Source organism: Loxodonta africana, chromosome 12 (assembly GCF_030014295.1).
Source record: "Loxodonta africana isolate mLoxAfr1 chromosome 12, mLoxAfr1.hap2, whole genome shotgun sequence".
In the NCBI taxonomy this organism is placed as follows: Eukaryota; Metazoa; Chordata; class Mammalia; order Proboscidea; family Elephantidae; genus Loxodonta; species Loxodonta africana.
This window is the reverse complement of record NC_087353.1, coordinates 65,156,617-65,176,122: the sequence shown is the minus strand read 5'-3', so window position 1 is coordinate 65,176,122 and position 19,506 is coordinate 65,156,617. Positions and strand designations below refer to the sequence as shown.

General features: G+C 43.4%; 1 protein-coding gene across 7 annotated transcripts in view; it reads right to left on the bottom strand.

Annotated features, from left to right (window-relative positions):
• Window positions 1-19,506, bottom strand: part of CLEC16A (C-type lectin domain containing 16A) — a 250,398-nt gene that overhangs the window by 199,452 nt on the left and 31,440 nt on the right. For all 7 annotated transcript variants that reach the window (XM_064295577.1, XM_064295579.1, XM_064295578.1 and 4 more), the window contains exons 6-9: window positions 18,204-18,327; window positions 14,504-14,678; window positions 12,574-12,627; window positions 9,024-9,137 (exon numbers count right to left, since the gene is read on the bottom strand). In XM_064295577.1, coding sequence (XP_064151647.1) covers window positions 9,024-9,137; window positions 12,574-12,627; window positions 14,504-14,678; window positions 18,204-18,327 — 467 coding nt within the window. The remainder of the gene's footprint in view (window positions 1-9,023; window positions 9,138-12,573; window positions 12,628-14,503; window positions 14,679-18,203; window positions 18,328-19,506) is intronic.

Sequence of the window (19,506 nt, the reverse complement as noted above, 5' to 3'; positions counted from 1 at the left end):
ATATTTTTGTAGATCCCCAGAACAGCATGATACCTGGCCCAAAGGAAGAGCTTAAGAAACACTTGTTGAATTAATCAATAAAGGGCTAGGCCAGACAAGGGCCATGAAAAGGCCCCATTCAATTCAGCTGAATCAACGCCACCACCAACAAGGACAGAAAGTCTCTGGGAACCTTTTCAGGGACTCTAATGCTCCCTTGAATGGCAAAACAGCTCACCCAGACTATAATACACTGATAAACCACAAGGGCAAGGGTGTCCGGTAATTATACTCCATGCAGTCCAGGCCTCTCAGGCAGCAGGATCACATTCCACCTGCTTCTTCAGACAGGCAGAGCTGACTGCCCCAGGCAAGCCCAGCCCTTTTATCTGTATGGGTACTGCCAGAGAACCTGGCTGCAGAAATAGAACACTTATGAAACAGCCTTTGTGTAAATGCGCTATGCTCATCGTAAACATGTATGTCAAGCCCTGTCTGCAACAGATACATGACAGACAAGATGTCCGACAGAGACATGAGAGGAGGGGCCAAGATGGCAGCATAGTCAGATGCTTCCAGTGATCCCTCTACAACAAAGACCCCAAAAAACAAGAGAAGCAATTATATATATGACAAGTCAGGAGCCCTGAACACAAAGGCAAAGTTAGGAAATCGGATTAAGCGGAAGGGGAAGGGAGAGACGGTTCAGAAGCGGTGAGGAGTTGCCAGATCTGACTCAGCAGGAACTGGAGCCCCTCAGGCATGATCCCCTGTCATGACCACAGTGGGGCTGGTAGCATTCGGGACTTGGTTTCTTCAGGGAGAGACAGTGAGCCGCATAGTCTACTCACGACTCTGGCATCAAAGGAGAACAGTGCTCTTGGCAAAAGCTAAGTACTTGAGCCTAATTTACTACACCGAAGCCTTTTTTTTTTTTTTTTTAAGCCAGGTTCCCTGAGCCTGAGATAGGTGCTGCTGCGTGTCCTGAGCCATTCTCCCAGCCTTGGAAAAAGAATAACAATTGGGGAAAAGATAATCTGCCAGCTCCCCTAAGCTAGGAACTCAGGCAGAAGTAGCTCCTGTCCAGCCACAAATGGTCCACAAACTCTGAATGTCTTTCACCTCTGCATGGACCTGTGGGGGCCCATTTCAGGAGCTTAGGCCCTTGCTCGCAGCCTACAATAGTGTATATGCCTGAGATCTGACTTCGGTTGTTTCAGCTGTGTGCTGAAAAGGTGGGTTTTTGATGTTTGACACCGCTCTGCCTATTAAACAGGGTTCTCGCCTACCCACATCAGGGCCCTGAGGACTTGTAGCTCCACCCATGCCACCTAGCCACCCACGACAGGGGTCCAAGGATAAGTGGTGCCTCCCAATCCTTACAACCAAAAGCACTGGGTCCCCATGGTCCAGCTGCAGAACACATTCACCTCTGCCCTCTAGGGAACAGGGATGCGCTTTCCTCACAGACACTCAGGAGACAATTGCCAGCCCCTGCCTTGCTCAGGGCATGACCCCCTGCTGCAACCAGATACCTGTGCCTACACCAATCACCCGTGCCCCTCTAAGACTATAGATGAGAGCCTGCACCACACACTTGGTGACCGACTACCTGGACACCTAAGTTGCATCCATACAAGAAAAGTGAATGGACTCCTAGGCTCATATACCTGGTAACAGCTCTAGCCATCTGGTGACAGGACATCGGAGCTTCAAAGGTGCAAATAATCAAGCCAACTCTCTCAAGCAGCCTATTTAGGCATATCAAAACAAAACAAACAGGCTAGGATACAGTAAGCAAACATAAAATAAATTACTACAATAACTTACAGATGGCTCGGTAACAAGAGTCAATAACAAAATCACATAAAGAAGCAGACCATTATCACTTCAAAAAGCTCTCAAAACAAGGTATCAAGGAATTTTTCGGACATAGAGGTCTTCTTGGAATTACCAGAGGCAGAATACAAGATTAATTTACAGAAATCAGGAAGGAGATCAAGCAAAACACAGAATAAGCCGAGGAACACACAGATAAAGCAGCGGGGGAAATTAAGAAGGTTATTCAAGAGCATAATGAAAAACTTGATAGGCTGCAAGATTCCATAGAGAGACAGCAATCAGAAATACAGGAGATTAACAATAAAATTACAAAATTAGACAACTCAAAAGAAAGTCAGAGGAGCAGAATTAAGGAACTAGAAGTCAGAATTAGTGAGACTGAAGATAAAACACTTGGCACCAATATATTCGAAAAAAAATCAGATAAAAGAATTATAAAAAAAAAAAAAAGAAGAAGAAGAAACCCTAAGAATCACGTGGGACCATATCAAGAAAAATAACCTACAAGTGATAGGAGTATGAGAAAAGGGAGGGAAAACAGAAAATAGAGAATTGTTGAAAATTTGTTGGCAGAACACTTCCCTGATATGGTGAGAGGTGAGAAGATATCCATCCAAGATACTCATCGAACCCCACATAAGGTAGATCCCAAAAGAAAGTCACCAAGACGTATTATAATTAAACTGCCAAAACGAAAGGATGAAGAGAGAATTTTAAGAGCAGCTAGGGATAAGTGAAAAGTCATCTACAAAGGACAGTCAGTAAGAATAAGCTCAAAGTACTTAGCAGAAACCATGCAGGCAAGAAGACAAATGGGATGACATATAAAAAGCATTGAAGGAAAAAAACTGCTAGCCAAGAATCATATATCCAGAAAAGCTATGTCTCAAATAAGAAGGTGAAATTAGGCCATTTCCAGATAAACAGAAGTTTAGGGAATCTGCAAAAACCAAACTAAAACTACAACAAATACTAAAGGGAGTTCTCTGGTTAGAAAACCAATAACATCAGATACCAACCCGACACTAGAACACAGGACAGATCAACCAGATATCAACTCAGATAGGGAAATCACAAAAATAAAGATTAAAAAAAAAAAAAAGGGAAACAGCAATGTCATAATGTAAAAGATAACAACATTAAATCAATAAAGAGGAACTAAAAAATGCAGTCACAGATTTTTCATATGGAGAGGAAGTTAAGTCAACATAAATAAAATTTGTTTTAAACTTAGAAAAACAGGGGTAAATATTAAGGTAACTGCAAATGAAACTAACAATCCTACACATGAAAATAAAACACAAGAAAAGCATAAAGACTCAGCAAAAACAGAATCAACAAAAATGAAAAAGAAGAAAAGACAACATATAAACTACCCAGCACAAAAAATTAAGTGGAAAAAAGGACCTGTCAACAACACACAAAAAAGACATCAAAATCACAGTACTAAACTCATAAAAAAAAAAAAAACTCATACCTATTCCTGATTACGCTGAATGTAAATGGACTACACACACCAATAAGAGACAGAAAGTAAGCAGAATGGATTTAAAAAAAAAAAAAGATCTGTCTATGTGCTGCCTACAAGAGACACACCTTAGACTTAAAAACACAAACTAAAACTCAAAGGGTGGAAAAAATACATCAAGCAAACAGCAATCAAAAAAGGGCAGGAGTGGCAATAATAATTTCTGACAAAATGGTCTTAAAAGTTAAATCCACCACAAAGGATAAGGAAGGACACTAAATGATTAAAGGGACAATATACCAGGAGGATATAAACATATTAAATATTTACACAGCCCATGTCAGGGCTTCAAGATACACAAAACAAACTCTAACAGCACTGAAAAGTGAGATAGACAGCTCCACAATAATAGCAGGAGGCTTCAACACACCACTTTTGGTGAAGGACAGAATATCCAGGAAGAATATCAATAAAGACACAATCAACCAACTTAACCTCACAGACATGTACAGAACACTCCACCCAACAGCAGCCGATAATACTTTCTTTTCCAATGCACATGGAACATTCTCTAGAATAGATCGCATATGAGGTCATAAAACAAGCCTTAACAGAATCCAAAACATCGAAATATGGCAAAGCATCTCCTCTGACCATAAAGCCATAAGAGCAGAAGGCAATAACAGAAAAGCAGGGAAAAGGAATCAAACACTTGGAAACTGAACAACACCTCACTCAAAAACAACTGGGTTATACAAGAAATTAAAGACAGAAAAAAGAAATTCATAGAACCCAATGAGAATGAAAATACTTCCTATCAGAACCTTTGGGACACATCTAAAGCAGTGCTCAGAGGTCAATTTATATCAATAAATGCACACATACAAAGAGAAAGCCAAAATCAAAGAATTATCCCTAAAACTTGAACAAATAGAGAGCAACAAAAGAAGCCCTCAGGCACCAGAAGAAAGCAAATAATAAAAATTGGAACAGAATTAAATGAAATAGAGAATAGAAAAACAATTGAAAGAGTAAACAAGACCAAAAGCTGGTTCTTTGAGAAAACATTCACGAAATCGATAAACCATTGGCCAAACTGACAAAAGGTAAAAAGGAGTGGAAGAAAAATAACCTGAATAAGAAATGAGATAGGTGATATCACGACATACCCAACTGAAATTAAAAGACTCACATCAGATTACTATGAAAAATTATACTCTAACAAATTTGAAAACCTAGAAGAAATGGACCAATTTCTAGAAGCACATTACCTAGCTAAACTAACACAGAGGTAGAACAACTAAATAAACCCAAAACAAAAGAAGAGATTGAAAAGGTAATTAAAAAACTCCCAACAACAACAACAAAAAAGCCCTGACCCTGACAGCTTCACTGGAAAGTCTACCATACTTTCAGAGAAGAGTTAACACCACTACTACTAAAGGTATTTCAGAGCATAGAAAAGGAAGGAATACTCCCAAACTGATTCTATGAAGCTACCATATCCCTGATGCCAAAACCAGGTAAAGACACCACAAAAAAAGAAAATTACAGACCTATCTATATCCTTCATGAACTTAGATGCAAAAATCCTCAACAAAATTCTAGCAAATAGAATTCAACGACACATCAAAAAAAAATTCACCATGACCAAGTGGGAGTCATACCAGGTATGCAGGGATGGTTCAACACTAGGAAAACAATCAGTGTAACCCACCATATAAATAAAACAAAAGGCAAGAACCACATGATCTTATCAATTGATGCAGATAATGCATCTGACAAAGTCCAAAACCTATTCATGATAAAAACTCTCAGAGAAAAAGGAATAGAAGGAAAATTCCTCAATGTAATAAAGGGCATTTAAACAAAGCCAACAGCCAACATCATCCTAAATGGAGAGTCTGAAAGCATTCTCCTTGAGATCGGGAACCAGACAAGGATGCCTTTTATCACCACTCTTATTCAACATTGTACTGGAGGTCTAAGCCAGAGCAATTAGGCTAGATAAAGAAACAAAGCATCTCCAGATTGGTAAGGAAGAAGTAAAAGTATCTCTATGTGCAGATGACACAACCTTATATACAGAAAACCCTTAAGAATCCTCAAGAAAACTACTGAAACTGAGAGTTCAGCAGAGTATCGGAATACAAGATAAACACACAAAAATCAGTTGGATTCCTCTACACCAACAAAAAGGAAGTCAAAGAGGAAATCGCCAAATCAATACCATTTACAACAGCCTCCAAGAAGATAAAATGCTTAGGAATAAATTTAACCAGAGATGCAAAAGACCTATACAAAGAAAACTACAACACACAACTGCAAGAATCCAAAAGAGACCTACGTAAGTGGAAAAAAACACCTTGCTCGTGGATAGGAAGACTTAACATTGTAAAAATGTCTATTCTGCCAAAAGCCATCTATAGATATAATGCAATTCTGAGCCAAATTCCAATGGCATTTTTTAATGAGATGGAGAGACAAATCACTAACTTCATATGGAAAGTAAAGAGCACCTGGATAAGTAAAGCATTACTGAAAAAGAAGAACAAAGTGGGAGGCCTTACTCTACCTGATTTTAGAACCTATTATACCGCCACAGTAGTCAAAACAGCCTAGTACTGGTACAACAAGATACACAGACCAATGGAACAGAATTGAGAATCCAGACATAAATTCATCCACATATGAGTGGCTGATATTTGACAAAGGCCCAAGTCAGTTAACTGGGTAAAAGACAGTCTCTTTAAGAAATGGTGCTGGCATAACTGCATATCCATCTGCAAAAACGTGAACCAAAACCCATACCTCACATCATGCACAAAAACGAACTCAAAATGGATCAAAGTCCTAAATATCAAATCTAAAACGATAAAGATCATGGAAGAAAAAATAGGGACAATGTTAGGAGCCCTAATACACAGCATAAACAGTATACAAAACATTACTAACAATGCAGAAGAGAAACTAGATAACTGGGAGCTCCTAAAAATCAAACACCTATGCACAGCCAAAGACTTCACCAAAAGAGTAAAAAGATTACCTACAGACTGAGAAAAAATTTTTAGCTACAATTCGGATCAGCATCTGATCTCTAAAATCTACATGATACTGCAAAAACTCAACTACAAAAAGACAAATAACCCAATTCAAAAATGGGCAAAGGATATGAACAGGCACTTCACCAAAGAAGACATTCAGGCAGCTAACAGATACATGAGGAAATGCTCACGATCATTAGCCATTAGAGAAATGCAAATCAAAACTACAACGAGATTCCATCTCACTCCAACAAAGCTGGTATTAATCCAAAAAACACAAAATAATACATGTTGGAGAAGTTATGGAGAGACTGGAACACTTATACACTGCTGGTGGGAATGTAAAATGGTACAACCACTTTGGAAATCGATTTGGTGCTTCCTTAAAAAGCTAGAACGACCACACAATCCAGCAATCCCACTCCTTGGAATATATCCTAGAGAAATAAGAGCCTTCACACAAACAGATATATGCACACTCATGTTCACTGCAGCGCTGTTTACAATAGCAAGAAGATGGAAGCAACCAAGGTGCCCATCAATAGATGAATGGATAAATTATGGTATATTCACACAATGGAATACTATGCAACGAAAAAAACAACGAATCCGTGAAATATAACATGGAGGTATCTGGAAGGCATTATGCTGAGTGAAATTAGTCAGTTGCCAAAGGACAAATATTATATGAAACCACTATTATAAGAACTCAAGAAATAGTTTAAACTCAGAAGAAAATATTCTTTGATGGTTACGAGGGTGGGGAGGGAGGGAGGGAGAGGGTTATTCATTAATTAGATAGTAGACAAGAACTATTTTAGATGAAGGGAAAGACAACACACAGTACAGGAGAGGTCAGCACAACTGGACTAAACCAAAAGCAAAGAAGTTTCCTGAATACAACCAAATACTTTGAAGGTCAGAGTAGCAGGGGCTGGGGTCTGTGAACCATGGTTTCAGAGGACATCCAGGTCAACTGGCATAATAAATTTATTAAGAAAACATTCTGCATCCCACTTTGGTAAGTGGCATCTGGGGTCTCAAAGGCTAGCAAGCGGTCATCTAAGATGCATGAATTGGTCTCAACTCACCGACAAAGGAGAATGAAGAACACCAATGACACAAGGAAAACATGAGCCCAAGAGAAAGAAAGGGCCACATAAACCAGAGACTACATCAGCCTGAGGCCAGAAGAACTAGATGGTACCTGGCTACAACTGATGATTGCCCTGACAGGGAACACAACAGAGAATCCCTAATGGAGCAGGAGAACAGCTGGATGCAGACCTCAAGTTCTCATAAAAAGACCAGACTTAATGGTCTAACTGAGATTAGAAAGACCCCGGAGGTCATGGTCCCCAGACCTTCTGTTAGCCCAAGAATGGAACCATTCCCAAAGCCAGCTCTTCAGGCAGGGATTGGACTGGACTAAAAGACAGAAAATGATACTGGTGAGAAGTGAGTTTCTTGGCTCAAGTAGACACATAAGACTATGTGCGCAGCTCCCGTCTGGAGGGAAGATGAGAAGGCACAGGAGGACAGGACCTGGCTGAATGGACATGGGAATGCGGGGTGGAAAGGAGGAGTGTGCTGTCTCATTGGGGGAGAGCAACTAGGAGAGTATATAGAAAGGTGTATATAAGGTTTTCAATAAGAGTCTGACTTCATTTGTAAACTTTCACCTAAAACACAATAAAAAATAAACCACACACGCGCACACACACACACACACAAAAGATGTCCGACAGACAAGATACCTGCCATTCTGGGCTCAGAGTGAGGAAGATCCTGGACAAGAGAAAACCAGGAGGTGGGTGTAGTAAGGGCCCAGGTGCAGAGACAGAAAACACAGGAAGCTGGATCAGTACTAAGGTGGCCTGTAGCTCAGGACAACATGTGGGATGGTAGGAGGGAAACAGAGGAGATATGCAGGGGTCAAAGTGGGCCAGCCTCTGGAGAAGTCATCATATTGGTCTTCAAGTGTTTTCCTTTAGTGATGTACAAAGTGCAACCTGTAGGCTTCTGCAGACCACAGTTTAGACCACAGTTCTGTGAAAATTTAGAAACTAGGAGATTTTACATAAAAATGCTCATTTCTATCTTCTCAGGCAACATGAGAAGACTTGGCAATACTGCATCCATATTCCTACAGAGCAAGTACAGGCCAGGGTTGAACGGCTCAATGAGGAGGTATGTGAGTCCAATTTGCCACAGTCCCCACCGCTCCCTACTGTCTCACAAGAGCTTGCTTCATTCATAGATGTTCCCTGCCCAGCCTCTGTTGATATTTGTGCCATAGAATTTATAAATTATTTTCCCACATACTCTCTCAATCTATCCCAATATCAGTGTCTCAGAGACATGCAATCTGAAGCCCAGAGCAGTACAATTCCATGTCCAATAACAATGATCATTCGAATTCATTATTAGTACGTAATCTGAGATATTCCTGGGTACAAATTTCAAGGCTCTGATTAAAAACCAGTCGAGCTGATTCTCAATCCTGGTGACTCCACGTGTGTCAGAGTAGAACTGTGCTCCATAAGGTTTTCACTGGCTGACCAGCTGATGTACCATCATTGTGTATGCGCATAATGATAATTTCTACTTTTAGAGAAACACACGCATTAACAAAGTGAGCAAGGGCTTCTTTTCAAGGTCGAGAAACAGTGCCAAAGCTAATGACTTACAGAGCTTCTCTGAACATCCTGCTCAGTCTTAGCGTGCATCTCAGACGGATCACCATTCAGAATGACTTCAGCTAAGGAGTTTACCAGGGGTGCATGATGTATAATTAAGAAAACCTGGTGAAAAAGAAGAAATGGGACTTGCATTAAAGTGTGCAGTTTTTCAACCTCTCCCTTCCTTAATCTGAAACAACAGAGCTGGGCTACGTACATCCTGTATTAAGCAGCAATCACTGTAATACAAAATTCAAAGAATGTGCCACATTTAGAAGAAATAGTTGCTGCTTTCCCCTTCTGAGGTCCCTCCCTCTCTCAGACTTACTTGGCTGGCTGCTCTGCACCAGAAGGAAGCACATTAAAACAAGACTATCCTTCATGGCTGGTTGAAGCCAAATCCGGCTGGAATGGCGCAATGTGGGAGAGGAACAGCCAAACCAGCACGCTCCTTCCTTTCCACAGGCATTTTCATGTCAAATTCAATCATGGTAAGGCTAGAAGGCACTATCCCAAACTTTAGTTATAGGGGAACAGGGGTGGGCAGCCTTGTTCCAGTCATGGACTTGGCAGAGGGTGGGTTACATGGTTGCCATCAGTGGAATGGGCTCCGGTCTCTGTGGTAGGTTCAGCACACTGGGTCTCATTGCAGCTGTGAAGGGTGTGGAAACTGGGGGGCAGAAAAGCCACATGCACAAGAGACAGACCCAGTCATGGCAGGACGCACAATCAGAAGGCACTGGGCTGTGTGGGATGACCCTGCTCTGCTTCCCTATTGCACAATATCCAGAGGCTCAGGGAATTCAAAGCCGCCAGCAAAGGCAGCTCGGACACACCTGCTACTTGGTTTTAAAATGTAAAAGCGACAAGGTATAGAACTGCAAGTGATGTACCTACCATTTGTTTAGGAAAAGGGTGTGTATGTGTGTGGACACTTTGTATTTGCTTATATACACACAGGACAGGGTTCCTCAACCTTGGCGCTACTGACATGCTGGGCCAGATCATACCCTGTTGTGGGGGGCTGTCCTGTGCACTGTAGGATGTTTAGCAGCATCCCTGGCCTCCATCCCCTAGATGCCAATAACTCTCCCTCCCCGATTTGTGTCAACCAAAAACATCTCCATACATTGCCCAATGTCCTCTGCCGGGTGAAATCACCCGTTTGAGAAGCCCTGGCACAGAACATCTCTGGAAAGACACAAAAGAGACCTACAGCTGTAGCTGTCTCAGGGGACAGAAACCAGCAGACTGACCAAAAGTGAAAAGAAAACTTGATTTTCACTTCTTTGAATTCTAGGCTTCAAAATTTTTTTTCTTTTTCTTTTTTTTTTGTTAATAAAAAGTAAAGGCAGAAACTGGTAACACTAGTTGCCTCTACGTATGTAGGACCAGGTGCCTGGGGACAGGGGCAAGAGAGAGACCCTCCCCTATACATCGTTCTGCACTGTGCAAATAGGGTGAATGCATGTTCATAAAACAAACATAATTCCAATTAAATAAAAAGGTTCAGGCAGAATACCCAAATGTGGCACCTAACTGAACAAAGCACGTCTGTTTTTAAAATCCAAGGGAGACTCTATCATGAGATCAAAAGAGTGGCCAGTGTTCGAGGCTGCGGCAGGCACTCAGATGTTAGCTACTGCGAGGATGGTGATTCCTCTTACCTTCCTCGTGTCGAAATAACCACCACATTCCACCCGACCATAAAACAAAACCCCAAATCACGGAGTCCACTCATTCCACAAATATTTACTGTGCACCTTGGAGGGATGTTACCTTGGCTGATCACTTACTCATCTCTTTTATTCAGTCCACAGCATTCAGTGAGCACCTATTAAGGTCCAGTGGACAAAGATGATTCATGCCTGTGGACCCCAGTCTCTGAGCGGCGACAGCGGTGAGAGGGAAAGTGACTGTGTGGCCATGGATACGTGTTCAGGCCACGCTGCCCGCCCCGTTCCTGTGGTTGCAGCAGTCCAGTTTTAGTGTTTATTAATGTTGTTAACATGATTTTTCTTGATTTTGTAGCTGTGCTTGTAACATAATTTGTATGCATGTTTCATTTTATAGTGATGTCAAGGCCTATCGGGGCTTTCCGGACAAGGGATTTACAACTGATTTTTGATTTTCATGCATTTAGGCAACATTATTTATTTCTGGATAATAAAACTAAATGAAAATGCAGGGTGTGTGTGTGCAAATTTTTTACGTTTAAACAGGGTCTATTACTCAAGTTTGAAAAATACCAAATTACAAGCTATGTTTTTGGGCAGACAATGAAACAATTAGGTGCCTAAGCTACTGTTCTTTCACGAAGAAAACAAGAGAAAGGCTTCTCAAACAACGGTCTGGCCCTCTCCCTCAAGTGTCAGCATGGGGGTTTGAGGGAGCCCCTGCCCCTGCAACGTTCAACAGCTGAAAGGGTCCTAAGAATGCTCCCACGGGATTCCTATGGCTGGTGCAGCTGACCTGCTCAGTCCTGCCAGACTCCCAGAATCCCAAGCAGAGGATGCTGGTAGATTCATGAGGAGGTGGCAGACAAAGCTGCCAGAAGAATCTGGGGTTTGTGCTGAGTCCCGCCACACAAAGGAGCATTCAGCAGGGGAAGAGGCCTGAGCAAACAGTGCTTCCAGGGCAAGGCAAGGCTCAGGATGCGAACAGTGACCAGGCTGCACTGGGTCCCCATCAGTCTGCCTCCTGGGAGGAGCTGCATTGGAATCTCTCTCTTCAGGCCAACCGGAAACTCAAAACAGCCAAGGAGATCACGTTAGAAGGGCCTGCTCTGATCAAAGCAAATAAATCCCCGTGCCATTGCAGAAGTAGAGACAGGGCTCTGCTCAAACGTTCAACTACTTGACAGTCTAACGAGATGGCTCAAGAGGCTGGACTGCCCGTAAAAAAAATATTTTTACAGTTATGTAACTGGATCACCATGGAGTTTTTCCCTTCTTGTAAATATTACGTAATTACGAGAAGGGAGCACACTTGTTTAAGGGGGGAGGAGGATAAAATTGGCTCAAGATGCAGATCTGGGAGCTGCGGTTCCTACAAGGTACCTTCCAGAAGGTAATGGGGGAGCTAGAAAAACAACAAAAGCCTTAAAAAACAGCCTTATTGGAGGATGTGTGTTAAACCGAGCTGCTGTGTGTTTGATCACTCTGCACACACAAGGTCCTGCAGTTTGGGGCTGATTTCAAAATGCTGTGAATAAGACTAATACAGCCCACATCTCCAAGATACTTCCTTGGTGCACTCCCTCGTCATTCTGGAAAACTCCATCTCACTGTAAAAATCAACTGCCTACATGCCAGGTTTGATATCTTTTTAATTTCGCTTCTCTTTAAACTTCCACCCACTACCACAATGAGGATACATACCACCTGTATTTGATGTCTACAAACTAGAACTCCCCTTTCTGTTTATTGTTATTTCTTTCAAGTTGGGGACACAGGGAGAGAAGGTGGAACAATGTGGTCTGGGAGGTTTCTGAGAGGCAGCAGCAGTGTTCTAAGGACCCTCCACGTGTGGCAGGGACACAGGTGAGCGGTCAGCATACCTGGGAGAGAAGATAGAGAGAAACCGGCAGGCTGATTTTCGGGCGTTCTCCTCCCTAGAGAAAGTTGGAGGGAGAGAGAGAGAGGTTCACATCACGCAAGTGAGCGACACAAAATATATGAAGCCAAAAGCGCTGTACGAACAAGGGAGCTCCCTGTCCCCAACTTCCTCTGCGACCCTGGGGCTGCCCTTTCCCTCGTGCAAAAGTCCACTTTGCAAACTGAACTTGCAGCCTAATCCCATATAACACCATCTCTAAGGCAGCTGCTTTTCCATTTGAGAAAGCTCCTGTTATTAATCACGGGTTAAAGGCTGGGTCCCCGAGAAGAACCTGCTTCTTAAATTACCAAGTATGTCGATGTCCCCCATCTGGGGGGCACGGAGCCCCCAGGGAGCCTGTTCTCAGGAAGGGGCTTTCAAAACAGGAGGACGGGGAAAGGTTTGGGTCTCTCTGGCCTTATTTGTACTGAGCTTCAATGTGCCTCAGTTCACACCAACCCCGTGAGGTATCTGTAGGACCAGCATTTTGCAGCTTCTTTTGAAACCAGGACTTCTAACCAGTTCATTCAGGTTCAAACCCCTGCTGAGAATTTGCGTTTCTAACAAGTTCCCAGCCGATGCTAATGCTGTTGGTTAGGGACCAATTTTGAGAACAGCTAACAGAGCAGCTGGCTCTCAAAATTTATTATACATAAGAATCTCCTGGGGATCTTGTTAAAATGTAGATTCTGGCTTGGTTTATCTGGGGGTGGAAATGCAAATTCTCAGTAGGGCTCGAACCAGAATGAACTGGTTCGAAGCCCTGTTTGAAAGAGGCTCAGAGAGGTTAACTGCCTTGTCCAAGGTTAGCAAAAGGAGGGCGCAATTTGAACCCAGGTCTGAGAACTCCAATTCTGCTTTTTCCACACCCCTCAGAGCTGCCTTTGGTAGATCTAATTAGGGCTGCAGTTGGCTTATTTTTAGCAAGAATCACAGGTTCCATCTCCAAAAGGAAAACTACATTCCCTTGGGACACAGATGAAAAGGACCAAACCCCTGCAGAGGAAGCTACTGGCTCTGCCCTGCCCTCTTCTCTCTCTCACATATACACACACACTCTCTCTCACACACACACATTAACCTGAGAGACACTGGGCATGGGGCTCCCCTTCCTGAACCGGTATTTCTCATGGGGTATCCAGAACCACCAACTCAGAATCACGTGTGGGGCAGGTGAAATATGCAGCTTCCCGGCCCCACCCTAGACCTACTGAACTAGATCCCTCAGGGGAGGAGGTGGCCTGAGGGTCTGCGCAGCACCCCCAAAGGATTCGAGGCTGGCTGAAGGTGGACAATCACTGTCTTGCATGTGTTTCTAAGTTTTACATGGCCATCCCTTCCCATCCCACTGAGCAAGTCTGGTCGCTGTCTGGATCTTCTCCAAGTCAATTAGCACTGACAGCCATGAGGAAAAGTTACTGGGGATGGAAACACCTCAAGAGAAAGATGCACAGAAACAAAAAACCTAAATTTGTAGAGGTTTCCTGTTTCCTTCTAATGTCAGAAATCATCTTCTCTCATTCACTTACACAGTCTACACACATACACACACACACACACACACACTCTCTCTCATACACACACACCCGCATACACACACCCACCTACATTCACACATATACTGTCATACACACATACATACACACACTCACACATACACATACTGTCTCACACACACTGTCTCACACACACACACTCACTGACACAAGAAATAAGAGGAAAGGAAATTCAGTGTGCTTTGCAAGGAATCTCTCAGGCTCCAAGCCTTGGTTCCTTGCAAAGCTCAGTCTTTTTCACGGTGATGTTTCTTTTCCCCCAGCCCACACTTTACCCCTTTTGAAGCTGCTTGAACCAACAGGAGTAGGAGGCCCAGCCCTACCCCGCAGACCCACCTTGTCCTGATTCTCCAGCGAGTACACATAGAGGGGCAGGAAAAGCCTGTTGAGCAGGTGGTCTGTGAGCACATCGTTGAGGAACTCACAGTTGATGATGAGGATGTCATTGAGATAGTGCAGGTGGTCCAGGTGCTCAGCCACCAGGTCACTCAGTTTCCCCCGATTCCGGTGCCTGCAGAGAAAAACAACCTCAGCTAAAAGCCAAAGCCCAGAGCACTCAGGCCAAAAATCAATGGCCTGGAACTTGGGTCACTGGGGGTGCATTCATTCAAGCAACCAAAATTTAAGCCAGTCTCAAGACACCTACCCTGGCCCTTCTGGGGGGAAACACAAAGAGAAAATGGGCGGGTCTGCCACAACTGATTTCAGGGGACTCCTGGGGGGCCCTCACCCTAGGGAGACCTCAGTACAACTCACCCCAGCACCAACACCACCACAGCTCAAAACAAATGGGGTAAACAATGCAAAAAGCAGCAAAACGGCAAGCCATTTCACAAGAGTAGTCACTAGCCAATGTGGCAAGATTCCCTGGCTCCCAGGATAAGCAATATTAATGGAGCAATAAATCCTCGATAATTAAAAGGCTCCAGAGGCATCCTGAAGAGAAGAGCAGGCCTTAGCAGCTGCGTCCTTCCCACTGGCCCCAGCCACACATAGGGCACAGGGAAGGACAAGATAGCCCCCTGTCCGGTCCCTGCCCCAGAGGTTTCTGTCTCCTTGCAGCTCAGCAACAGCGTGCTGGGTGGGCCCCTCAGGTGGAATCTGTCTCACACCCTAAAAGCACAGAGCTGCCAAATGGCCAGTGGTCACACTTGCACCACCCTCAACACCATACCTCTTGCAAAGAACAATCTAGCAAAGGTGAGACTGTTTGTTTGTATTATTACTCTTACTAAAGTAAGAGATGGTCATTTTAGAAAATAGAAAATTAAAGAATAAAAAAGCAAGAAGAAAGAAGTCTTCTATACTCCCACAACTAACAGATACTCACTAAGAACATTTTGGGATCTAGGACCTTACAGTTTGTTTTTATATATTTATATTCCCTCCCTATAAACCAAACCAAATCCATTGCCATCAAGTCGATTCCAACTCATAGCAACCTTACAGTACAGAGTAGAACTGCCCCATAGAGTTTCCAAGCAGCACCCGGTGGATATCAACTGCCAGCTCTTTGGTTAGCAGCCATAGCACTTAACCACTACGCAACCAGGGTTTCCTCCCTCCCTATAGTCACATATAAAATGCACGTTATCCACTTAACTATATACTTTTTTAAAAAAAAGAAGTAAAAACAGGATTAATTTTACTTCTTTCACATAATTTTAATTACTCCTCTACTATATTTTTAAAATGTTTAGTAAGGATCCATAGCAAATACAGGTTAAACCTGTTCCCGTCGAGTCGATTCCGACTCATAGTGACTCTATAGGATAAAGTAGAACTACCCCATGCAGTTTCCAAAGAGCACCCGACAGATTCGAAGTGCCGACCTTTTGGTTAGCAACCATTGCTCTTAACCACTACACCACCAGGGTTTCCAGGTTATAAAGCCTAATAACACAATGAATATCTACGAACTCTCCATCCTACCCAAGACCTAGAACATGCATCATGTTTCACAACTTTTTCCACACTTAATAAGATATTGTGAGCACTTCTCTATATCAGGATATTTAATGCACCCCCCCTTTTTTTACACCGTTACTTTAAAAATTATCAAAGCAACATATGTAGACAGATTTAAAAATCCATGAGTACTAACTCCCTGATACTGAAAACTAGCAGCTCCTGGCCCAGCCTCCCGACCCAATGCTTAGAGGAGGCGATTTTTAACTCTGACAGTTGTCTCTGCAGGTGCTTCCTTCCATTATTTCTCTAAAATCTGCATGGACGTCTATTTTGCGACTGATACACTTGCTACATGACCTACTGACTTCCTGCCATGACAGAATTCCTTGTGTGCCCTCCGCACTCTTTCCCCCAGCGTTGTTGTTGTTGTTGGGTGCCGTCGAGTCGATTTTCGACTTACAGGGACCTCGTGTTACAGAGCAGAACTGCCCCATAGGCTTTCCTAAGCTGTCATTTTTACGGAGGCTGATTGCCAGGTCTTTCTGCCGCAGAGTGGCTGGATGGGTTTGAATCACTGACCTTTCAGTTAGCAGGCGAGTGCTTTAACCACTGCACCACCAGGGCTCCCCCAACAGTTATTGATAACTGGTGTTGACACAGCCAAATAGAGAACGAGGGTTTCGTTTTCTTCCTTGTACGGCTTTTCATTCTTTCTGGAGCTAAGTGCCTCAGAATGTTTCATAGCAGTGATTTTCTGTATCCTCACATGTCCTTAGTTTTGCCAAATGCCCCATTAGATCTTCCATCTACCGATCTTTGCTTCTCTCCCAATATCAGATCTAATCCTCTACCTAGCCCCCACTACCACCTCCAGGGGACCTCCTTCCTGGATCCCCTTACCATTCTGACCCATGCAGGCATGCTCTCACCAGGCCTATGCAAAGCTCTCACACTGGGGCAAGAGTTCTTAACGGGGCCAGTTTGCCTCCCAGGGAACATCTGGCACAAATGAGCTATCTGTGGTTTTCACAACTGGGGGTGGGGGTTTGCTACTGGCACCTAGCAGGTAGAGGCTAGGGATGCTGCTAAACATCCCACAATGCACAAGACATCTCCCCACAACACAGAATCAAACCCCAAACCTGTTGCCATCGAGTTGATTCCTAATAGTGCCGAGGTTTAGAAATCTTGCTCTGGGGTTTCTATTCATCACTAGTGACAAATCACCACTGTAATCTTTTTTTTTTTTTAACAGATAAAATTTACTGCAATATGATTCACACACAATAAAATTCACCTATTTAGTGTGTACACTTCACTGACTTTCAGTATCTTCACAGAGCTGGGCAACATTACCACAATCCATTTTAGAACATTTGCCTCATGCCTCACTCTCATTAGCAGTTGCTCCCCATTTCCCCCTGACAATTTCCCCCGAGCTCTGGGCAACCACTAATCTTCTGTCTCTATAGATTTTCCTATTCTGGGCATTTCCTGTAAATGGAATCATATGATGTGGAGCCCTTTGTGTCTGACTTCCTTCGCTCAGGGTGTTTGCAAGGTCCTTCCACACTGTAGCAGGTATCAGTACTCCAGTCCTTTTCATTGATGAATAATATTCCACGTATGGACAGTCCACTTTTTTTTTTTTTTAAATCCTTTCCCCAGTTGATGGATCACCTTAATCATTTTACCAACTGCCTAGTAATGGGTCAGTTTGAACCCACCAGCCACTTCGCAGGGGAAAGATGTGGGCATCTGCTTCTGTAAAGTTTACAGCCTTGGAAACCCTATGGGGGCAGTTCTACTCTGTCCTACAGGGTGGCTATGAGTCAGAATCAACTTGCCAGCAATCAGTTTGGTACGGTTTGGTTTTGGTAATGGGTACACCATCTATGAGTGTGCCACACTTAATTGACCCCAGTCCCTTCTGCGAGGCACCTGAGTTGTTTCCCACTTTCCACTGTTATAAACCAGCAGGTAGAGCCTTTTAGCGTATGAAGTCCATACTCTGACTACACACAGGTTGATAAGTTTTGTTCTAGTGCCTGTGTTTCCTTACTGAAAACCAAATTCTCCCCTAACCACTCTGTCTACCTACTAAGCACCAGGGAAGGTCACTTACTCCTCGTCCGTCTGCACACAGTTATCAAGTTCGATCACATGGCTCCCAATGAACCAAACCAAATTGGAGAAGTAAGGAACAGCAGTTTTGTCTCTGATATAGTGCAGCATGGCCTGGTTATCCACTGAGAAAATTCACAAAGGGAAAAACAAAAAAGTTAAGCTACCAAAAATAACTCGGGGGAGTTTAAAAAACACACACACGCAAAGAAAATGCCCTCTACTATCAGCCTGAATCTTTTCTGTCTTTCCTGAAAATGCTTGAAAATGTTTATCTTATTCATAAACCTGTACTTATCAAGGCAGTTCTGATGCTGTTTTTAAATTTATAAAATACGTTAATTATGCTAACCATTAATAGTGCACTAAAGAGTCTACGATAAAAACTAGACCATTCTCAAGCAAGCTTCCTGTATTTATATGTAAGGATAAGTTAAGAAAGCAGAAAACCAGAGGTTAATAACTTACATGACACTGGAATAAGGAACACAGGAATCGTCATTGAAGGAGAGGCAAAAACAGACAACAGTTAACAGGGTTAGGAACTGGGGTGATGAGACACCTCTCAGGGATAGGAGCTAGGGCAGGGGCATCTAAACAGAAAGACCCAAGTTAGGAGACAGCAAGAGAAAACAGAGAGCAGAAGGCAGCAGAACCTCACTGTGGACCAGGGTCACAATCTCAGAAGCCTGTGGGATTGATTCAGTGCACAAAGCTGGTAGGCCCAGCATGTGAACTGGGGAGCTGGGGCCTGGACCCCAGAGGGGGCAGCGCTCAGCACCAGCTGACCACTGCTCTGAAGGGCTGTGAGGTCAGGGCTGCCAAATCCACACATTTTCAAGTCGGAAATCCAGATTCTTATGCAAGAATTCCCAATTTAAGAATATTGGCAACCACACTTCCCCCCACCCCCAAAAAAAACCATCTAAGCCAAATTAAAGCATGTCTGAAGCCCATATTTGGCCATCAGGCCCTGAGTTTGCGACCTCTGGGTGGGTTCTGAGACAGACTTTTAAACTTAAGGCAATTCCAGAACTCAGCTGGCATGAACCCCCACCCCTAATGGGGGTCCTCAAGTGGTAACACCCCAACATAGGATGGTCAAAGGCCTCTGATCCCTGTGAATATAGAAACCCAGCTCCAGAGTGGTGACTACAGGGAAAATAGCCCCAGAATCAGGGAGAGAACTTTCAAGGTGATGCCTTGGATGGCTTCTCCCGTTTGGGAAACTTGTATCCAGCCAGCCTTTGTGCTAAGCACAGGCAGGGAGCCACAAAAGGGTTTTCTCCTGGAGCCAATGTTTT